The sequence below is a fragment of the Lodderomyces elongisporus genome, chromosome 2, assembly GCF_030384665.1.
Source record: "Lodderomyces elongisporus chromosome 2, complete sequence".
Lineage (NCBI taxonomy): Eukaryota > Fungi > Ascomycota > Pichiomycetes > Serinales > Debaryomycetaceae > Lodderomyces > Lodderomyces elongisporus.
This window is the reverse complement of record NC_083674.1, coordinates 366,728-389,696: the sequence shown is the minus strand read 5'-3', so window position 1 is coordinate 389,696 and position 22,969 is coordinate 366,728. Positions and strand designations below refer to the sequence as shown.

The window sequence follows — 22,969 nt, the reverse complement described above, 5'->3', positions numbered from 1 at the left end:
GGCACAGAGCGTCCAATGTGTGTCGCACTGTGACATCCTCCCCCCCTTCAGAGTCTGAATGAGCGATACGGCCTTATTTTCATTGCATTTCGGAAAAAATTGATTTGAGGTAAAATAACTGTACAAATTGATGATAACCGTTGTGGCCTCCCCCCCTGCAAAGTAGAAAATCATTTTGTAGTACTAAGCGGAGCGGCAACAAACGGTTTCAACATCTCCCTAGTATACTGACGTTTCATGGGAATGCCTTGGAGGTTACTAAGATAGTAAATCCTCGACAGCACCTTCCGGACAACGAAAGGACCCGACCAATTCAAGCCCATCTTGTTGGTAGCAGCATCGTAAACTAAGACTAAGTCTCCTTTCTTGATCGGTACATTAGTGTCATAACGTTTGTCAAAAACTTCCTTCTGATGATCCCGATCGCGGCGTTGAGTTTCCTTAGCAGAGTCTTCCTGTTGTTTACGGAAATAAAACTGACCAACGCGGAACTTGAATAGTTCGTCCTCCGTGTATTGTTGTATATCAGATGGTGTTTGCATCAATGATTGGAGCAGATTATTACCTTCAAATCCAAAAACCAAGTATTGTGGTGTGAATCCCGTACGTTTACGAACCGTAGTACGATCCACCCACAATGCAGCATTCAAAACTTTGCTCAAATTCTTATTCTCTGGAACCAGTTTGATGAATCTGATAAGTCGTTTGTGCGACGCTTCGATCATCCCATTCCCCTGCGGATGGTACGGTACAGAATAAGATGGAGAAATGCCATAATTTGAGAGCAATTGCTGGAGGACCTCATTGTGAAATTCACGACCATTGTCGGTTTTCAAAACACTAAAGGTTCCTACACGAGCAATAAAGTTTGAATAAATAAAGTCGGCTACTGCCTCTGCAGTAACCTTTGGTAAAACCTGAGCTTCGGGCCATCCCAGAAATTCGTCACGTGCAACGACAACAGTAGCGTCACGGAGCTTAACGCAGTCACAGACGATTGTATGAAACATACCAGCCGGGTAGTTCAAGTACAATGGATCCCGCTGCCTAGTTGCAGGTTGGTCCTTTTGACAATAAACACACCGTTTGATATAGTCGGCAAGTCTGCGATAGAGGTTCGGAATGTAGAATCCAGTATTTATTAGATTGAACGTAGTCTCAACTCCTGGGTGACCACGATCTCTATGAGCAAGATTGAATATGTGTTCAACCTGATTGTTCTCATAAACGACGCGTCGAGTGTATGAACCGGTCCGACCTAACTTGTAAAGGATTCCATCATGTAAATAGAACTCTAGTGCGCGGTTGATGAAACGTCTGGCGTCAGCAGGTGCGTTGTGCGAAACGGGAATGGTACGTGCCTCAAGGTACTTTCTAAGCGCTTGAAGTGGGATCTTCTTATAACTGTTATTAGGCTCAGCTTCAATGGTAACAACATTAACTTCTGCTAGTACTTTAGGATCCAACTTCGCCCTAAACTCGGCAATAGCTTCTCTGACCTCATAATGATCAGTCTGCGGAGTAGACGTGTGGCATCGGCTAAGAGCATCGGCAATGATGTTTTTCAGTCCATCAATGTGATGGATCTGATAGTTGAAGGTCCTGATGAAGTTCAACCATTTGTAAACCCGATTTACAAAGTGTGAATTATCGAGTGGTTTATTCATCACAAGGACAAGAGCTTTGTTGTCACAGTACAAATGAATGACCCCAGTAAATCCAAACAAGAGTGGATGGATTGCATCAAACGTCTTATAAATACTGAAAAGTTCCTTTTCGTAAATAGTATAGTTCTTTTCAGAACCATGGAACTTTCCAGAATAGCACAGGACTAGTTTCGATTCTCCAGCCGCATTGGTGTTTTGCAACACACCACCCCAAGAGTCTGTCGAAGCATCAGTGTGGACAGTAATGAGGTCCTTAAAATTAAGGGGTTGGAGAATCGGTTGGTTGGTTAGTACTGTGATGATTTGGTGGAAAAACCGCTTAGTTGTAGGATCCCAATGAATCTGATGCTTGGGTTCCTTCCTTGCTTGATTGGCTAAGTTGTAGAGGGGAGCAGTCAACTCAGCATGCCCTACAATCAACTGTCGGTAATAATTGACCAAGCCAAGGAAACTTTCTAGCTGTTTGACCGTGTTAGGGAGTGGGTAATTCAATAATGCATCCACTTGACCCCTAATTAACGTTTTCCCTGCAGGTGAAATATGGTATCCAAGAAAATCACATTCAGGTACAGCGATCTTTAACTTCGCAGGGTTAATCTTCAAGCCAGCATTGGTTAGAAGACGGAACACTTCGACAATCTTATCTAGGTGTTCTCGAACCAGTGAGTCGGTAAGTTCATCTACTTTGGGACCCACGATGGCAATGTCGTCAATAAAACACATCACATCCTTCGCAACTGGGCTCAAAATCTTTTGTAAGATAGAACTAAACTCACTTACTGAATTGATATATCCTTGAGGAAGGACAGCATACTTCAACAAACCTAACGGGCTGTTAAAACTGGTAACATCGCTAGTAGCAGCATCCAATGGTATTTGAAAATACGCATTCTGCACATCAATAGTACTTATAAACCAACAACCACTAATCTCTGTAGTGAGATCATCCACGGAGAGTGGGTGACCCCCTTCCAACTCCACATTTTTGTTGAGTTCCCGAAGGTCAATCAACAATCGATGCCTTCCATCCTTCTTACTTATGAGAAACCATGGGTTCCGATAAGTCGCATCACTATAGACCAATTGCCCCTGTCGTATCATTTCTTGGAGAATCTCTACTGCAGCGGTACGTTTAGATCCTAATGGGATCGATTTCATCCGCCAGTGAACATTCGGATCTCGCAAGTTGATACGAACGGGAGGGTGTATTTCAGGCTTAAGTCTGCCAGGGTCTCCACCTTTAATGTAGAAGACATCAGACACCTCAGCACATTGGTCCACGAAATACCGAATATCATCTTCGCTCGCCCTAGACCCGGTAAATGCAGGTCGAAGCATCTCTGAAAGGGGAGGAATGACGACGGTTTGACTCACTTGGACAGTTGGAAATGAATCGATGTGGTAGTTAGAATCCCCATCGTAACGAATAGGGAATTTATGAATGTTGCCATTCGCGCGGAAACGTAACTCTCGTTTATCACCATCATCAGTAAACCCAATGGAGAGTTTGTGCGCATCTTGGAATGGCAACCCGAGTAGTACCTGACCAACAGGAATTTGCTCGTGCAAATAGAGGATTGCAGGTAAGGAGATGAAATGGACAGTAACATCTAAAAACACTCCCTGAGTAATTGCTTTGGTGTCATTATTAACACCTTGAACAAATACTGGCTGGCTCAAGGGAAAAGGCTTAATTGGTAACCCTTTTAGTGTTTGCGGGTTGATCAAACTCAACTGGGCCGCGGTGTCGTATTTCATTTCTATCCTACGGCCATGTATGGATGCGGGGAAACAGAGTAGTTCTTGAGTGACCCCTGGTTGGTGGTAGCCTGTCGAAGTGGTCGTCAGATTTACTTCAGTAACAACTGGTTTCTTCTTGAACTTGGCAATACCATCCTTAAGGGCTTTCTGCAAAACATCTCTGTCAACCAACATAGCTTTAGTACTTTCTCTCATCATGGCTCGAGCATCATCGTGCATTCCCAAATACTTCGAAAGATCCATAAACACGAAGAAGTTATGTTTCATGACATCTTTGAATGCAGCCTGTTTGTCTAGTATGGTCAATTTACTAGTACGTACTCGGCGCTGACTTTTCCGCTGTGGATCAGTGGAATCGTCAGCAAGGTGGTGTGGTTGGTCGGACGTTGCACTTAATTTGGCAAGCTCATCTAGCTGATTCTCTCTCAAGATGTCTTCGACACTAAAGAGTTTAATTGAATCGTCAGCCACTGGGGAGTCAACTCCATCATCAGCGGTAGCATTTGCCTGTTCCTCATTAAGTGGTTCATTAACAACAACGTCAGATTTCACCTTAGGCACTTCTTCTTGAGGGTGACTCATCATGTTTCCATTCTCCGGTGGCGTAGAAGTCTGTTCAATTCCTTTTCCTTCGGATAGGAATAACTTTAACTCTTCATCAGGATCTACGGTGTCCTCCATGGCTAGGTTTTCTAATTCCCTATCCATTGTCAGTGCGGAGGGTTCGAACCGAATACCAGCCGAGCTAGGTTCTTCATACTCGTAGTCTGGGTCTACGTCTATGTTTTCATCTGGAAACTGGAGTTCCAGGAATGGTAAATGTGAGTCATAGGGTGGAGACTGCTCTCCGATCGGCGGGGACTCAGTGTCTAATTCCCGTCGGGACTCCTGCATAGATTGCTCTGTTACAGGGCTAGGTGCGCTTTCACGCTCCACTCTCTCCATCTCCTGCCGTTGTCTAACTGCTGCATTGAGTTGCTGTTTCACCTTATCAGCCTTCAACTTATTGTGAGCATCTTTTCGCGAGCTAGGGAGATGGGCTTTCTTCGCAGTCCAATCCTTCACTACCTTCTTAGCAGATTGAGCATTGGCTGCGTGCACCAAGTAAACCGGGACGTCATCAATCATGATGGGTCCGGGTTTAATCACTTCATCTATTGAATCAGACATTATATGAGAATTAGATTGCATCACTTCTGTCGGTAATCGTTCGTGGTGGGTATTTTCTCTAGAGTTACTAGTGACTGTACTCTTAGGAATAACCTCTACCTCCATAACTTGTGCTGCCTTGGACTTACTTTGTTGGGGGCGTGCGATGCCTCGCATTAGAACTTAGAGATTTCAAGCTCAGGTGTTTTAAAAGGGGACACTTATAGAAATCCATGACCAACGGTTCACCGTTTGCTAAGTAATACTTCCCATCGACTTTCTTTACCAACTTTTCATCCAAAGCAGTCACCAATAAGTGGCAACTATCAACAGTGTGTCTGTACTTTCCACAAAAATTACATTTAGTAGTCTTTTGTGATTTGTCACCTTTAGACACCAGTGTAGTACCGGCATCTTTTTCTTCGTCATCTGAGATAAGATGCATCCTCGTTTGAAATGTTGCATTAACAGCATCCCAGATCCTCTCAAATGTCAAATCGTATGATTTGACACCTTGAATGATTTTATCGTTAGGTTTATTCTTGAGGAGTCCAAGGCCAATCTTTATGATCGACGCATCTTCAAACGTGACTATTGGTCCAGTCCTTCCCGGCTTTTCGATTTTAACTTCCGGGGTCATATACATGATTATTTGATCCATGACACTACCCATCCTTTCGAAAAGGGTCTTAAAGATTGAGATCCATGTTTCCTGTGCTAGGTGAGATGTATTGGTGATCCTCAAATACTTTTTGACAGCAATACCAATAATGGTCATTTTCACTCTAGGATTATGTTTCTTTTTCAAAGCATCATGGATAGCAGTCATAACATCAGTAACTTGGTTCGTTTCTGGAGGAGTGCCCCCATTGCCCAAGATAGGTAAGTAATCAACCACCGGTTGTTCAAAGGGGCCCTCACTCTTACATGACATCTCAATCATGTCCTTCAACGACTCTGACTTCGTCAAATTAGCTCCGTTCCTTAACTCATTAATGATGAGCTTATCAGGAACACCGTAGGTGTGTTTGTGCCACAAAACCGACTTTAACCAGAACATGAAACCTTCCTCATCGGAGAACTTCAAAGGGACACGTTTTGCAATGTCATACTGACCGAGTGCCATATTGTCATTTTGAGTTCTCCCTTGTTTGGCAAGGAGTTTGTCGTAGTACGCCATGAATGCCTTTTCGACAGCTATGTCTGGGACTCGAATGTATGGAATTACCCTGACGTCTTCCCCATGAGGGTACCTCTGTCTTGCCTCGTTTATGATTTGACAAGCTTCTTCATGGCCTTCAACCCAGAATCCGCTATGGACTACTTCTCCATGGTAAAGGATACCATCGTAAGATGCAACAGATCTATCAGATCCATAAGCACTAGGAGTACCACTTTGACGGGATTGGTGAGTCAAGGGTGAAGCGAGTGAGTGTGGCCTCGAGGTAGGGAAGTTACGTCCTGGTGAAAATGTGTGTTCTTCCGGATGAACTTTCATTTGCACGTCAGTTGGCAGGGTTATGCTGTTGTTATCATCCGAAATCTGGGCCTTGTTAGCCTCATCGTTCCTAGCTGGTACAGGAGTGCTAAGTTGCGGGACTGTTTGAATCATAGCGGCTTTAAACATAGCAGTCATTTGTTTCATCTGCTCTTGCATCATCATCATCTCAGATTTCAAGTCTAAGATCTCGTTAATCTCAACCTGATTTATTTGAGGAGCTTCTGTCCTTTTCAAACCAGGAGATTCATCTTCACCTTCGCTCATATCGGCTCTTCCCGAGGTAGAAATAGACTGCCCGGAAATTGAAGATGAGTCGACACCAGCAAGGTCTGGTTTACTTGGACCAGGGTTGATACTCCTTGGAGTAGGATTAGAGGTCTTAGAATCTTTTGTTGAAGATGACATTTGTAGTAGAAGTTTTTCAAGTTTTTGGAATAATATTTTGCTTGAATGTAATATGTGATATACTTGGTGTTAAACTTTTTGGTGAAATGTTTTTATGGTAGATAAACCCTTTGTTCCAAATTATCAAGGGTTTCGTTCAATCAATCTCGGGAATACTTATAGTTCTCGTCACGCGAGTAAGAGGTCGTGGACAACAATTTTTGTTGAGTAGGGTGAAAATTTTTCACCAGCGCATAGTCGTGTATCCTGGCCTCATCTTAAAAATTTTGTCGACAATAAATGAGTGCCTCGGATTTGACTCCTCCTATATAGCAGGCGCTAAGTCAGTATCTCTAATAAAGTGATGATTGAACGACCTATTGAAACACTGTAGTTTCATAATAATAATTGGTTGCTTCTTTCGGGATGCAATTCTGTCTTTCTCTCAAGATGCTATATAGTCTTTCTTGCGAGATGCAATTTAGTCTTTCCCTCGGTAGTTACCATCTCCGCCGTTTTTATCTGGTGTAATTCTACCTCACCGATAACCCGTGTAGTTTGTTTAGTCTGCTACCATCATACTCAGATGAGTCCGTAGACAGTAATGATGATTTCTTAAACGCTGCTTTAACGGTGCTTATTTACCTTCTAGAATGTAATAAGTCTTTTTTAAAAAAATGATATAAACCCAAATTAGGGATGTGGTCATTATCCTAAAAATACTTTCCTCGATCTTTGCACCAATTGAGGGTAGCCACCTATACCCGTGCAATCTTCGGTACTCGTTTCAACGCCATGCCTATCACACGTACAGCCTTCAAACTATAGCCAAGTCAGCAGACACGACTCTATTCGGTCTATAGTTGCACTCTGTCTAACGTCTACAACCTTCGCCCTTTGTCAACTGATGGGTGAATATTCCATCATAAAGTGTTGACAGTATACGCTATTTGATATTTTCTGGTGTAGTCTCGGATACGTCCCGATGACTACGATGCATTATGTTCCATTGGACTAAACTCGCATAGTTCTCCAATGAGGAGTAGCTCCTCCTTTAAACTGTAGTTCACAATAGTGAAGCTATTAATTCGTGGATAGGAGATTTACTCTTCCACAGGTCCTTCTCATAAATGATATTGACCAAATGTTGAAATGCCAAGGTATTGAAATGTCATGATCATTCAATATCCTGGTCGACAATACTGCTTAACAGTAGCCTCAACCAATGTATCAATTACTTGAAATATTAGGTAACCATATCAAATCATTCAAACAACATGATTTGCAAGGATTTGAGGTCCTCACTCTGGTCGCCATTCTGTCGCATAGCACTGTCACAAGTAACAAGTGTACGACTGCTGAGCATCGGTTTGAGCTGGTAGCTCACCGATACCAGCGGTTTGAGTTCGTGACTTGATAGGCTATATTCCAACTAAGTGTAATTGTCAATGATCGCACCTATAAAGGTCTCAATGCTCATAAGTTAAGAGAGTAAATTGTCTCATACAAAGTCACTAGTAAGGAGAATCGTGAGAGTATACACTCTGCACGTTCACCTAGTGATTTGTGTTCAATGTAGTTGACCGTATAAAATCTATATTTTACCGATATTTCTATATAATAGTGATAAGTTAATTTTACCACTTCTCGTTCCTATTTATATAAACTCATCTTGTTTGAAGTTTCAAGTTTCCTATGTCGTGCAATATTCTCCAAATATTCACTTAGCGGAAACGAGGGCACAGAGCGTCCAATGTGTGTCGCACTGTGACAGATTTCTTTAAAGTTTGTTTTATTTATAAACGAAAATTACAAAATTGGAATGATGACATAATAGTAATAGTGTAAATGATTAATATGTATTTACTAATAGCATTTTTGAAATATAAAAAGCTCTTATGGCCAAGTTGGTAAGGCACCTCACTAGTAATGAGGAGATCGTAGGTTCGAATCCTGCTGAGAGCATTATTAATTATGTTAACTTTTTATTTTTTTTCAAATTCGAGTGCTTTTAATTTCTTTAAATTTTTGCAGCCATCACAATCAAGAAATACAATCAATTCTTAATTTTTAATTTTTAATTTTTGTCAAAAAAATATGGATCTTTCAGTAACCATTATTGTTCCTTCTTTTGAAAAATATATACATACATCTCCTTTCAAATTCTTGTTACTTTATTTTTCCTTTACTTTTTTTTTTTGTATCCCTCCCCTACCATTTCATTTCCTTCATTTTCCTTTCCTTTCCTTTTCTTTGCTTTGCTTTCCTTTTTCTGTTCTTTTTTTTTTTTTTTGTTATTCGTTAATTTGAACACTAGATTTGACAATCGTCTTTTTAGATTTGAACATGTACTGATGGACTTAAATGGAAAGTTGAGGCAAATTTTCCTTTTTTTTTTTTTTTTTTTTTAAGAAATGTTCAACATTAAAAGGATGTGAATTTGGTCTTATTCCAATTACTGTTTTCTTTACGTTTCTCAACTATTCTTTAAAGGCTACTACGAAACCTCATTTGCTTCAATACTTTTGTATTTTTTTTCTTCTTTTCCTTCTATATAGAATATAATGAGTTTCAAAGAAAACCAGTACCAGGCGTGGTGTGAAGAAAATGACGGTAATATCACTCCTGAACGAATACTCGCCATTTTTGAAGCTTTGGGTCAAAAGTTTGGATTTCAAGACGATAACGTACTCAATGTATACGATTTGTTCATGACACAATTGGACTCACGGTCAAGCAGGATGTGCGGAACATCTGCATTGCAGTCACTACACATAGATTACATTGGTGGATTGAATGCAAATTTCAAGACTTGGTATATGACAACCCAATACTTTTTTGATCAAGACACGCAAGCTGAATGGACAAAGTCAAACAAGAATAAGGAGAGGGAGAAGAAGAAGAAGAATAAGACTAAGATTAAAAATACAGAGAAGAAGGGGGCAATGAAAAGCAACGACAATGTGTGGTTGTTAAAGTTTTGTAATTGTACAGAAGAGGATCTTGTTTACCAAATTGCATTGTATTTGTTAATATGGGGTGAAGCTAATAATATAAGGTTTATGCCCGAATGTATCTGCTTTATTTACCAATGTGCCCTAGACTACCAAGGACCTGTTTTTGAAAAGGGCCATTTTCTTGATAAAATAATCACCCCTATATACAACTATTTACGCGATCAACAATATCATTTGGTTATTGGTGGTGGTGCAGCTGGCAGTGGTGGTGGTGTTTGGTGCAGAAAAGAAATCGACCACTCAAACACCATTGGCTACGACGACGTAAATCAGCATTTTTGGAGCCCTCAGGGATTACTCAAGTTGAAACTCTACAACACAACAAGGCTATACGATACAAAAAAAGAGTTGCGCTATAGTGAATTACCCAATATCAATTGGAAAAAATCATTATCAAAAACTTATAAGGAACGACGCACCTGGATCCATGTCTTGACCAATTTCAACCGTATTTGGATTGTACATGTTTCTGTGTTTTGGTTTTTCATGTCTTTTAACTCACCATCACTATACACTCCTAATTTCACTATTGACAAAGCACCGTTTTTGCACATTAGATTAGCCATTGTATCTGCTGGTGGCGGTATTGCCGCGTTGATTTCTCTTTTCGCAGCCATCTCGGAGTATTTGTTCATCAAGTCCAAAAACTGGAAAAGAATCATTGTTTGTATTGCGTTATTGGTGATTAATGCCTTACCAATAGTTTACAACCTAGTGTTTTTGAAATGGGACGAATACTCGCATAATGGCGATGTTTTCGCTGGAGTCATGTTCACCATCTCCATCTTGACATTTGCCTACCTTGCAGTGGTGCCACCTGGTAGCTTTGATTCAGTCTTTGCGCTGTCGTTCCCAACTTTGAAATTAAGAAGTCGACTATTCTCAATCTTTTTGTGGATAACCGTTTTTGCAGCAAAATACTCAGAATCATACTTTTTTTTGATCTTATCGTTAAAGGATCCAATCCAAATTTTGTCTACCATCAAAGTCAGTTGCAATGACAAACACTTTTTATGCCCATTACAACCAAAGATTACCTTGTTGTTGTTTTACCTAACCGACTTGATTTTGTTCTTTTTGGATACTTACCTTTGGTATGTCCTTTGCAATTGCATTTTTTCAGTTGCCTTGTCGTTTTCGCTAGGTGTTTCGATATTTACGCCATGGAGAAACATTTTTGCAAGATTACCCGATAGAATCTTGACCAAGATATACCACGGAGAACCAATGAATTTGGTTTTGGTTATGGCTCAAATTTGGAATAGTATCATTATTTCAATGTTCCGTGAACATATGCTCTCAGTCGAGCAAGTTGGCAAACTAATATATCAAAAAGAGTACAATAGCGAAGCCATTAAACCTCCAATGTTTTTTGTTAATGAGGATGACAATACATTTAAATTGCACACGTTCATCAAGATAGACGAAGAGTGGGAAAGAAGGATTACTTTTTTTGCCCAGTCATTATCCAGCCCTCTTCCAGAACCTTTTCCTGTTGTTGCCATCCCATCATTCACAGTATTGGTTCCTCATTACTCGGAAAAGATTTTAATTTCACTCAAGGATTTGATTAAAGAACAAAATTATTCCAAATTATCACTTTTGGAATACCTTAAGCAACTACATGCCAAAGAATGGGAATCATTTGTTCAAGATAGTAAAATGGTGCACAAATTGGACTCTTTGCAAGATATGGGAAAATTTCCCGAAACTTCAGAACTTTCGGAAACGTATGAAGACTTGCCTTATTATTGCATTGGCTTTAAAGACTCTAGTATGGAGAACATCTTGAGAACTCGAATATGGGCCGCATTGAGATGTCAAACTTTGTACCGCACTGTGTCGGGCTTCATGAACTACGAAGCAGCATTGAAGATTTTATATCGAAGCGAAAATGTTGGGTTTGACATAAATAGTGACTTGTTCATTGAAGAAGAGTTGCAAGATTTTGTCGATCGGAAATTTCATTTGCTAGTTGCAATGCAAAATTTCCAAAACTTTACACCTGAAGTTGCAGAAGATGCCGATGCATTATTCAGGGCATACCCAAAGATACACGTAGCAACTTTAGAAGTGGAAAACGATACTTACTATTCAACATTGTTGGATGTATCTCATAGAGATCTCAACGGCGAATACATTAAAAAGTACAGGATTAAATTGTCAGGTAACCCAATCTTGGGTGACGGTAAGCTGGATAACCAAAACAATGCTCTCATTTTTTACCGAGGAGAATACATTCAAGTAATAGATGCAAATCAAGATAACTATATTGAAGAATGCCTCAAAGTCAAATCCTTGCTTGCCGAATTTGAAGAGATGGACATTGACATTTCCCATATGTATCCATATATTCCTTGCGGTAATGATGGAGTTGTTGATGGTTTCGAAGGTACAACTAACGCTTATAGCGTAGTTGTCCCTACCAAAAATGAATCAACAAGAATTGAAAAAACACAACCAGCACCAGCACCAGCACCAGCACCAACACCAACACCAGCACCAGCACCAGCACCAGCACCAACACCACCAGTGGCAATTGTTGGAGCAAGGGAATTCATCTTTTCTCAAAATGTTGGCATACTAGGCGATATTGCAGCTGGGAAAGAACAGACATTTGGAACTTTGTTTGCTCGAACCATGGCTGAGATTGGATCTAAACTACACTATGGCCATCCTGATTTTTTAAATGGTATATTTATGACCACTAGAGGGGGCATATCCAAGGCGCAAAAGGGGTTACACTTGAACGAGGATATCTATGCAGGTATTACTGCAACTTGTCGAGGTGGCCGAATCAAGCATTGTGATTATTACCAATGCGGTAAAGGACGAGATTTGGGGTTTCAATCAATTGTAAATTTTACAAGAAAGATTGGTACTGGTATGGGAGAGCAGCTACTCTCTAGAGAGTATTTTTACTTGGGATCCAAGTTACCCATCGATAGGTTTCTTTCATTTTATTACGCCCACCCTGGATTCCACATAAATAACCTTTCCATTATGTTATCAGTCAAGATATTTATGCTCTTAATAGCCAATTTAGGTGCATTGAATTACATCAATATTCAATATTGCGAACAAATAACAAAGTCACCAACAGACAACATAGAGTGTCACGATTTGGCTTCTGTTCTTAATTGGATAGACAGGTTTGTTCTTTCCGTCTTTGTATGCTTTTTCATCTCCTTTTTGCCATTGATTATTCAAGAGTTGATTGAAAAGGGCATTATCAAGGCCATTTATAGGACCATGTTACATATTGTTTCATTATCACCGTTCTTTGAAGTGTTCATTTGTCAAGTATACTCCAAAGCACTACGTGATAATTTGGTATATGGAGAGGCCAAGTATATTGCCACTGGAAGAGGCTTTGCTATTTCGAGGGTATCATTTGCTCAGTTGTATACGCGATATGCGAATTTATCAATCTATTATGGTGGCGAAATTTTGTTGGTGGTGATATTTGGAATGATGTCTATCAAAAGGGAGGCAATTCTCTGGTTTGTTATAACAATTGTGTCCCTTTGTTTGGCTCCGTTCTTGTTTAATCCCCATCAGTTCAATTTCATTGATTTCTTCGTTGATTACCGAGACTTTATAAGATGGTTATCAAGAGGGAACTCCAAGGCAAAAAGGCTGTCGTGGATAAATTTTACAAAGTCTAGTCGTTTACGTCTTACCGGGGAAAAATATGACGGTTATAATCAAGGAAGAACATCAACAGCGTTAAACTTGTTGTTTGGCGAGGTTTTTGCACCGTCAGTTGCGTTGGCATTTTACCTCATTCCATTTTTGTACCTTCATGCAGACCAGAGCTTAGTAACATTGGAACTAGCTAATCCCTTGTTTAAATTAGCCATTGTGATTATTATTCCATACCTCGTGAATACTGCAGTTTTGGCAATGATATGGGTCATGTCGTTAACGATTGCTCCAGTAATTGGTATTTGTGTTCAAAAAACACCTGCTTTTTTTGCAGCTACAGCTCATTTCTTGTCGATTTTATTCAATATTTTGAATATTGAATTGCTATTTTTCATGGAAAATTGGAGCTTTGTTCATTTGATTTCAGGGTTATTGGTTATCTTCCAATTCCATAGAGTGATTACAAGTTTCATACTAGTTATATTTGTGTCGAGGGAAAGACTGGAGGATGTGACCAATAATGCATGGTGGTCTGGCAAATGGTACAAGAGTGGGTTAGGTTTCGGTGTAATTACTCAAAATGCACGAGAGTTGATTATCAAAAACTTGGAATTAAATAAGTTTACTTTTGATTTCTTGCTTGGCCATTTTTTGCTATTTGCATTGTTTCCAGTATTGTTGGTACCATATATTGACACATTGCATACAAGCATGTTGTTTTGGTTGAAACCAAGCCGTCAATTGACAAGACCAATACTTAATCGCTCTCAAACGAGGAGAAGGAATTGGAGAGTAGCAAAGTATTTTGCCTTGTTTATTATTGTTTTAGCAATTTGTGTTTCAATATTGGTTGTACCACCAATATTTCGTCACCAATTGTCACAGTTACAAAAGCAACTATTTGGAAGTATCGACATTTGAACTAGAAATTTAGCAAGAAATGTGCATATGCTTGAACGTGTGTGTAAAAAAAAAACAAAAGAATCATGAAGAGGAGGAGGAGACGAGAGGATAGGAGGAAAATAGAGGGAAATGAAGTTTTGGCGGTGTTTGCAGTTAGATATTGTTAGATGGTATGTAGAGGTTGTATGTAGTTTAAAACACTTTTCAATTTTGTAACTTTTTTTGTGTTTGACAGTTTGCTCGAAAATGTTGAATGTTAAATGTTAAATGAAAGATGTCGGTTTGTGTATTTGAGTGTGTATTATCTGTTTTGTTTGTTTGTTTTGATCAAGATTTAGTTCTCGTTTGCACAAATTCGCTCACAAATCACTTTCTTGCTCATACCTCTCCACGTAGATCAGAACAACGATATTGCTATATACTTAGAAACATATTTAGAAACACATATACAAACATATTTAGAAACATACATACATACACACATACAAACTTCTCAACTAGTTCATACAATTTGTGTAATCAGTCATCTTGCAAGAATTAATATATAAACGAGAATGGTTGTGAAGACAAGGACTTCGAAAGCCGATCTCCTAAAACGATATGCAGATAGTCAGGAAGATGAGTTATTCGGCGATGTTGAGCATGTCGATTTTCTGCCGAGAAGTCCAAGCAAAACGACAAGCAAAATGAGATTAGCATCGGCATCTTTATCCCCACATGTAGATGAGGATGGAGTCGATACTCTTCGAGTTGATCAACTAAGGTTGAATACACATAATCTGCCGCTGTTTCAGCTCACTCCGAAGAATGAAGAATCGCCTGGCACTTCATCGCCTACAAAGTCAAACAAATCAACAAAGTCTACAAAGTCGAGCGGTAAACGAGTCACGAGAGATACATTGAGCGAATACAGCGAAGAAAACGATACCGATATTACCTCTGAGTTCTCACAGGATGATTTTGAAGGATGGGATGATTGTTTCAGTACCAAGAACGATAGCCAAAGCCAAAATCAAAGTATTTACCAACAAATGAATCAACGTTTGATTGCCAGGAAAGTGGCGCAGCAAAAAGAGGCTGAAAGGGAACAACAAGAGTTGATGAAATTGAGTGAAATGAAGAAAAACAATTACAATAGTAATAGATTTTTGCTTAAAAATAACAACAGTCCCAACCAAACACTAAAGCTTAAGGATCCACAACGATTAACAAATGAGAATCTTTCTCTTTTGGATCAGTTGGAGAATGAAAGAACAATAAATTATGAGTATACACGAGATGATCTTGATCAATTTGAAGATGGGTTTGACGATGATTTTGAGGAAAGCATACAAAAGATTGCCATACCACCACCACCATCATCATCATCATTATCATCAAGGAGGATCAGAGTGCCAATTACTCACCAATCCCTGTATAACAACGCTGGTAGTCGTGATATGGCTCATGGATTGAGAAAATTGCTGAACAAGCTGTCAATGCCATCTTTAGCGAGAAACAATGTTGCTACTATCAAGAAGTTCAAGTCTACAATGGATCTTCATGAGAAGATTGACGAAGATCTAGAAGAGTTTGAGCAATTGGAACAGCCCAAGTTCAATCACAATAGCAAAGTGATTAAAAAATTGGATCGAATACCTTCATTTTATAACAAGCCTCTGTCATTGGTCAATAATGTTCGTAATAAAAACCAAATTCTAGATCAATACAAGGAAACAAAGCTGCCATCCAAACTGTCTCGTCAACACCACCACCATCACCACCACCACTACCATCATCCCGGGCAGCATGGTCAAATGTCGAAAAGGATGGGACAAGTAAGATATTTGAACAATAATTCAGTGACAAATGCCGATATACCTACCCCGCAGAAGAACCAAACCATGAGGTTTAACAAACAAAAGAGTGTTTGGGAAGGTAATGAAGTTGATTTGCTCCGCTTTGAAAAGAAACCCTCATTGATCACATACAGAGATATTGAACCCAGAAATAAATACCACGGCACGGGGCTAGCACAAAAAAGACAAGGAAATATGCTTTTTGACGAAATTAATTTGAGATGGGTGAATTTGGACGACGAGGAGGAGTTGAACTTTGATGATATTGATGATGGCGACGATAATGTCGAGGATGATGATAACGATAATGACGACGAGGACGAGGACGACGAGCAGGAGAAGGAGGTGGCGGAGTTGGATGCAGAGGAAGAAGGTGATTATGTTGAAACAATACACCAATATAATAATCAACAACCAACAGTACTACTGCTACCACCACACCATCATACTCAACAAGAAAAGAAACAGAAACAGAAACAGAAACAGAACCAGAATCAGAACCAGAATCAGAACCAGCTGCAGCAGCCACCTCATCCGCAACATATTTCATTACATAATTTGCAACAACCTCCGGTATCTAGGCGTGGTTTGAGTCAGTTCACGCAACGGACCTCTTCTACTGCGACTGCCGCATCCCATGATCCAGCGGCCGAGTCCTTGTCATCATTGCTGAATGATGTTGACGATAGAAGAGAGTTTAAACTTAGCAAGAAACAGATTGAGAAGTTTAACAAAGAAGAACAAAAGATTGATCGAAAGATCAATCATTGGTTCATTGGCACCAATGAAATGAAACGAGATTATTACTGGGAAATTAGAAAGATGGTGACTGAAGAATAGGCCGTAAATATTTGCATGTGCTTTAAAGGAATAGGTATTCACTATTTCACCATCCGCCCTTAACCCTCCACTCCTCAGTCTTCACTCCTCAGTCCTCATTTCTCCACCACCCACAAATACAAACGCAAATTATATAAAGAAATATGTACTATTAATGGATACCCCAACTCTTCAGCCACTTTTTACTTACTTCAAATTGTCTAAAACGTACAAAATATAATTTATTTTCTATTTCTCTTACTACCAAAAAAAAAAATACAGGATACAAGAATGACTTATTTTCTTGTTTTTTAATCCTTTCTCAATTCTATATTTATAAAGATGATCAAGTCAAAGCCAAAAAGTAAACTTGTTTAGATCATGATCATTCCGAAACCGAGGACAACGGAAAGAGCAACAACACCGGTCTTGGTCAAGACAGATAAGCTGATGGTTGAAGCAGCAGATTTCTTGTCAGAGCTGGAGCTGGAGGTTGAGTCAGAGCTTCCTGATGAGGAAGATGAACCAGAACCTGAAGAACCAGAACCTGAAGAGCCGCTGTCGGCGCTGTCGGTGGCCTTTGAAGTATCAGTTCTGACTGATCCTGAAAGAGATCCCAAACCAGATACACCGGCAGAGCTCAAGTAAGCGGAACATGATGAAGCAGTTGAGGCACTTTGAGTAGTACCTGAACCACCAAAGTTACAAGCTGAGCTGTTTTCATCTTGGTCCAAGTAGTACAAGTTCAAGACAAAGGACAACTTCTCCTTGTCTGAACATGGTGAGTATGCACCGTATTTACCGGTGGTACCGTTGGTTGAGATACCACTACAGTCAACCTTGGAGCAGACATAGTCGTACATGTCTGAGTAGTCATCGGTGTCGACTGAGTCCTTAACAACACACTTCAATGAGGCTTGCATACAGTCACAGATGTCCTTGTCTGGGGTTGGTGGCAAGTCAGTTGAAGCTGACCAAACGTCTGTAGCAGTAGGACATGAGGTAGCTGATGAGACTCCGGTTGATGTTTCAGTGTTGATGGTGGCAGAAGATGGGCTAATGCTTTGGATTTCTGACTTGTAGTAGTTGTAATCAGCCAAAGTGGAGACATCACCGTTGGAGTCGATGGTCACCAAACCATAGTTGTTTTCTTCTTCAAAGTACATGTACACGATACCACCTGACCAGACGTCGGTCATGTCGCTGCCAAACAAGGTACCAACTTCTTGGAATTTTCTTGGCTGGACTTCGTTACAACCGTATTCGGAAAAGAAGATTGGGATTCCCAACTTCTCATAGTCGTCAGTAGCAGTTTGGTAACCTGATGATTTGTAAGAGGATGAGCCACACCATTCGTACATGTTGATACCGAAAAAGTCTGCTCTTTCGTCTTGGTCACCGCAAGCAAAGTAGTCGGCCAAAGCAACTCTAATGGTTGAGTCGTCGTTTGAGGAGTAACCAACTGGGATGGATCTGTAGTTCTTTGCCTTGATGTATGCCTTTGTGTCTCTGATGGCGGCCTTGACGTAAGCAGAAGCGTCGGTGTTTGTTTCGTCGTTGGTGACTTCGTTACCGGCAAAGAAACCCAAGACGTTGGTGTAGTTTGCAAACTTGTCAACGACATCGGTGTATCTTTGGAACAAGTCCAAGGTCCATTCGGGTGATTTTCTATTGATGGATTCGTCTGGTTGGGACAAGTCAGCGATAACGTAGATACCAGCATCGGCCAAGGCTTCCATACATTCGGTGTGGTCTTGTTCAACGTCTAAAGCATAGACTCTAATGACGTTGGTGTCAACGGCTTGCAAGTATGGGATATCTCTCTTACAAGTCTTGGCGTCTGCCAAGGGGTCGACAAAGGAATCACTTGAGTTGACTGTGTTTTGTTGGTAAGCAATACCCTTGATGTAGAATTGGGAACCATTGTTGGAGTAGTAGAATTTGTTTCCAACAACTTCGATTGCTGGCAAATCCTCAGCTTTAGCCGAAGTGAGCAAACTGGAGACTGCCAATAAGGCAGATGGAATCAATGATTTGAACAACATACTAATTGTGTAGGAGGCCAAGTTAAAAATAACAACACACTAAAGAAAAAAAAAAGAAAAAAAAAATAAAGAAAATAATAATTCGATATTTTTTTTTTTGGAAGAATAATCTCTTTTGCTGTTGTTGAAAAATAAAAAATTTTCTTGGTTGGTTGGATTTGAACAGAAACGAATGTGTCAGACAAGAAAAAAAAAACAATATATGTTTTATATACTTTTTATATATATATATAGGGTCTTGTAGTGAGACTCTTTATACTTTTTCTTGAGGGGGGGGTGGAGGTGAGGTTGATAAGCGAGTTGTACTAGTTGGAGTGGATGGTTGTGTTTCACTTAAAACTGGAAATATGGAAATGATTTCTTTAACAAAGTATGTATCAACTAAGTGAAATACCAAAAGAAAAAATAAATCAATTGAAGAAAGGAAAAGAAGAAAAAAAACTAGAAAAAGGTTTTCTCTCTCTTTTTTTGAAAATCTACCAGTGGGAATTTAGGATGAAGAGAATGTGGTGATTTATATATCAACAAGTGTCTGTGTGTGTGTGGGTAAACAACAACAACTACTACTACTACTACTACTACTACTACTACTACGCCTGGATCAACTCTAGTGGAAATAAAAGCCGACACTGCCTCAATTGAGAAAAAAAAAAATTAAAAATTAAAAAAAATAAAAAAATTTCATCGTGTGTTGACAAATGGCAGAGAGAGAGAGAGAGAGAAAGTTTTTTACTTAAAAAAATAAATTGTAAAGAGAATAAAGTGCGGTGCATGCGTGAAACAGAGAAATATATCATGAGGTGCATTTTACGTGTGGGTCGTGGTTTGGAAATTTTTTATATTTTTTATTTTTATTTATTTATTTTTTATTTTCTGAAAGGGAGGGAGATAGTGAATAGTTGCACGAAGCAAGAAGAAACAAAGAAGAAGAAGAAGACAAACAATATAGTACACGAAATTATTTGTATCAATAATAAACAATAGCTCTCTGTTTACTGTTTAATGTGCAGTTCCTATGCCTTTAGCATTTACTTAGCCTTTGCATTAAGCACCTTAACTACTAGCGAGCAATCAAACTGACACTTTTCTTACGACCACCAACCCTCGACCAACGGGCATGGGCCATGTTTTCATGAAACTTGTAGTATATAAGGTAGTACCTAGCAAGTAGCTTTAGCAAGTAGTTTTAGCAAGTAGCTTTAGCACACTGGTTTAATTAAGAAGCCAGGATTTATCTAAGCCCGGGAAAACCAATCGACTCTTTCGCGCCTTTTTAGCCAGAGCTATAATTAGACATACTAAAGAACCAAAAATAAAAATACAAACTTGAGAGAAAGTTAGATGAATAACGAGGCAAAACTAATTACCACAAGATGTATGCTACTAGTATAAGTACCCATACTGAGGTTTTGACAAACCCCACTACGCAATATATTTGCTTCTTTTCCTCTTGCTTATGGTTTGATGTTATTCGTTGTGGTATTTTTCACTGGAAATAACTTTGCAATCAGCCTACTCTCGTTGAGCCAGCAAGCAAAAAGTAAAAAGTAAAAAGTAAAAAGTAAAAAGTAAATAAAAAAAATAAAATAAAAAATAAAATAAATCAAAAAATAATTTTATTTTTTTTGATCGTCGAGGTTTTCTCACTCAGCTCTGGAAACGTCGGAACAAAAAGAATGAAATTTGTTTAATTAACCGATGATTTGGCTTAGAAGCACCAGAAACAAAATTGTTTTATTGATGGAAAGAGAATAGTAAGGACTTATTAACAAAAAAAACAACCTTTGAATAAACAGGCAAAACAAGAATTAGAAATCAGAAAAAAATAAAAAACTGTCAACCAAATTGCTCCTCCTATTATTGAACTGCTGTTGTTGTTGTTGTTGTTATTACTATTATTACCGCTTTTGGATGTTTCATTTATTTCTGATCTGTTACACAAACATAATGTTATATGCTACCATGTGCAGTATAGAGAAAGAGAAAGAGACAGATATTTACAGCCCAAGTACACGACCACGGTCCGATTCTTTAAACATTGGGGGCTGTGTCCTTTCAATTCCTATGTTGCTTGATATAGACCACTAACAAAAATTTATTTGTGTGTGTTTTTTTTTTTTTCATTTTTTTTCCATTTTATTGAACCAATCAACTGGATCTACTTTACTAACAACTTCTTCCTGTCCTCTTCAGTGCTTTTGCCATAATCTTCTAACTTACTTATAAGCCATGTACCATCCTATTTTTGTATTTCGTGTATAAGTCTGTGTTTTCTTACTTTTAATTTCAAGGGTCAAACGTCATCTGTCATTTATATACAGTAAACTGTAGAGTATGTTACAACAACAACAAAAGAAGAAGAGACTCACAGAAGCATACAAATAAACACGGCTTGAGACAGATACATTAATAGCATTCGTAGAGATAAAATACTTGATATAACCAAGAGACCTCCTTTTCTATTTTTTTTTTTGTTCTTTATCTCTTTCTTTCTCTTGTCCCCTGCCACTTGTTACCTCAATTTTAACCCAAATCTAGATTTAAATTACATACATTAAAGGTAAGGCACACAGACATGTTTCAAGAAGACCATATAATGTCATGTCTTGTCACTTCATTTAACACTTAACCCTTCCCCCCCCCCCCCCCCCCACCACCATCCGCCTTCTCTTTTTCCTTTTTTCTTCGGCAGGCACACTTTCCAAATAATTTTGAAACCTATAATCTCATTTTCATATCCGTTTTCTGTACTTCCCTTTCGTCTATATTATGATATCATTACCTTAGAAGTGACGCGGAAAAAAATAAAATAAATAAACACATACACGCACATGCAAAAGAATTAAAACGCGCACAATCATCAATTTATCAATAAAGAGAAGGTGGTTAGAGTGTAGAAGGAGACGAGGCTTTTTTATTCATCTCTTCATCTTTTCATCTTTATTTCCTTATTTTCTTGATACTTTTAGCCCTACTTTGCTTACTTCTTCGTCGTCATTATTGCAGGACACGGATGGGTAAACGGGTTACTTCGGAACCTAGTCACACGACAATTACATACCCGACTAGGCATTCGGCTAGTTGCCGACAGACTCAGTAAGATGAAGGGTGAGGATGGTGAGGGATGAGGAAAAGAGAGGACAGAATGAGTGGAAAACGCTTTATAGATCAAATTTTCTTACATCATTAATTCTACTATTACTTTCTTGTCTCTTGAGCATACCTTCCATCATCACAAGATGCGTTTGTAGAAATCTTGCAAATGCTTTATAAAACAAAATAAACAAATTGTTAATGTATTTAGATATAAGAGGCGCAACCAACCAAAAGTTTGACAAACTAGATGGTTCCTAACTATGTAAATGCATTGATATCAGGTAGTGGATTATAGAATATATTTTCCTACCAGTGAAAAGCTCATCTCCTTGACAAATACATATTGACATAAATGATTTATAGCATTATGAGTTTTGGTAATGAACTATAAGTCTATATATTGTTGTTGGTGTACTAACAATTTTTTTTTTTTGTTGTTGCTTCTTTTCCTTCAATCAAACCATTTGGTTGCAAATTGGCACTAAATTTGAAGGTAACAAAATATGAACTTCACTCAATTGAGTTATAACTGCCCCAATCACTATTCGTAGTTTAAAAAAACAGGAACAAAGAGAGAAAGAAGGGGGAAATTGAGTCAATGATACAAACTATTCATTGTTAACACTGTCAAAACAACAACAACAACAACAACAACAATTCCAACAATTCCATCATTGACTTTCTAGCTATATTTAAACATATCTTTGTTGATAAATTTTACAAGTATTGTAATTTTTATAAGCGGTAGTACTATTTTTAAAAAAACTATAAACGAGGAGATAAGCAAATGGAAGTAATTGAGTATAATACAACGGAGCTCGCACCAACTCGAAAGAACTCGCACCAACTCTCGCCGTTACTTTGCTTGTTCGTGCCATTTAGACCTACCCCCTCCACTCCTCCTCGCCCCATTACTCACCACAAACAGTTTGTCTCATACTATTGCACATTCAATCGTCACCATTTCGCACTCCATGCAATATTGTGTCACAATTTTATTTGACTGTCTATCCTTCTACATATTTGACACACACATTTTATTTTAATTTTAATTTAATTTTATTTCATTTAATTGCTCTCTCCTTCCCTCTCTCTCTCTCTCTCTTCCCCTCTCTTTGTCTTTTAAGCTTTGAATATTTTT

General features: G+C 38.9%; 4 protein-coding genes and 1 non-coding gene across 5 annotated transcripts; 3 read left to right on the top strand and 2 right to left on the bottom strand. All coding sequences in view use genetic code 12, as the record gives it.

The window, feature by feature from the left end:
* Nucleotides 1-4,722: 4,722 nt before the first annotated feature.
* Nucleotides 4,723-6,483, bottom strand: PVL30_001434 (uncharacterized protein; the record flags this gene model as incomplete). The annotated part of the gene is made up of 1 exon (XM_061119230.1): nucleotides 4,723-6,483. One exon carries the CDS (start codon nucleotides 6,481-6,483, stop codon nucleotides 4,723-4,725), a length of 1,761 nt encoding a protein of 586 aa, XP_060975213.1.
* Nucleotides 6,484-8,354: 1,871 nt separating this feature from the next.
* On the top strand, nucleotides 8,355-8,427 carry PVL30_001433. Its single transcript has one exon. It is a non-coding gene; the product is annotated as a tRNA-Thr (tRNA).
* A 599-nt stretch (nucleotides 8,428-9,026) lies between these two features.
* Nucleotides 9,027-14,048, top strand: PVL30_001432 (uncharacterized protein; the record flags this gene model as incomplete). The annotated part of the gene is made up of 1 exon (XM_001526587.2): nucleotides 9,027-14,048. The coding sequence occupies one exon, from the start codon at nucleotides 9,027-9,029 to the stop codon at nucleotides 14,046-14,048; it is 5,022 nt and encodes a 1,673-aa protein (XP_001526637.2).
* A 536-nt stretch (nucleotides 14,049-14,584) lies between these two features.
* Nucleotides 14,585-16,708, top strand: BFA1 (mitotic check point protein bfa1; the record flags this gene model as incomplete). The annotated part of the gene is made up of 1 exon (XM_001526585.2): nucleotides 14,585-16,708. One exon carries the CDS (start codon nucleotides 14,585-14,587, stop codon nucleotides 16,706-16,708), a length of 2,124 nt encoding a protein of 707 aa, XP_001526635.2.
* Nucleotides 16,709-17,061: 353 nt separating this feature from the next.
* Nucleotides 17,062-18,732, bottom strand: EPD1 (the record flags this gene model as incomplete). The annotated part of the gene is made up of 1 exon (XM_001526584.2): nucleotides 17,062-18,732. The coding sequence occupies one exon, from the start codon at nucleotides 18,730-18,732 to the stop codon at nucleotides 17,062-17,064; it is 1,671 nt and encodes a 556-aa protein (XP_001526634.1).
* Between the last annotated feature and the right edge of the window lie 4,237 nt (nucleotides 18,733-22,969).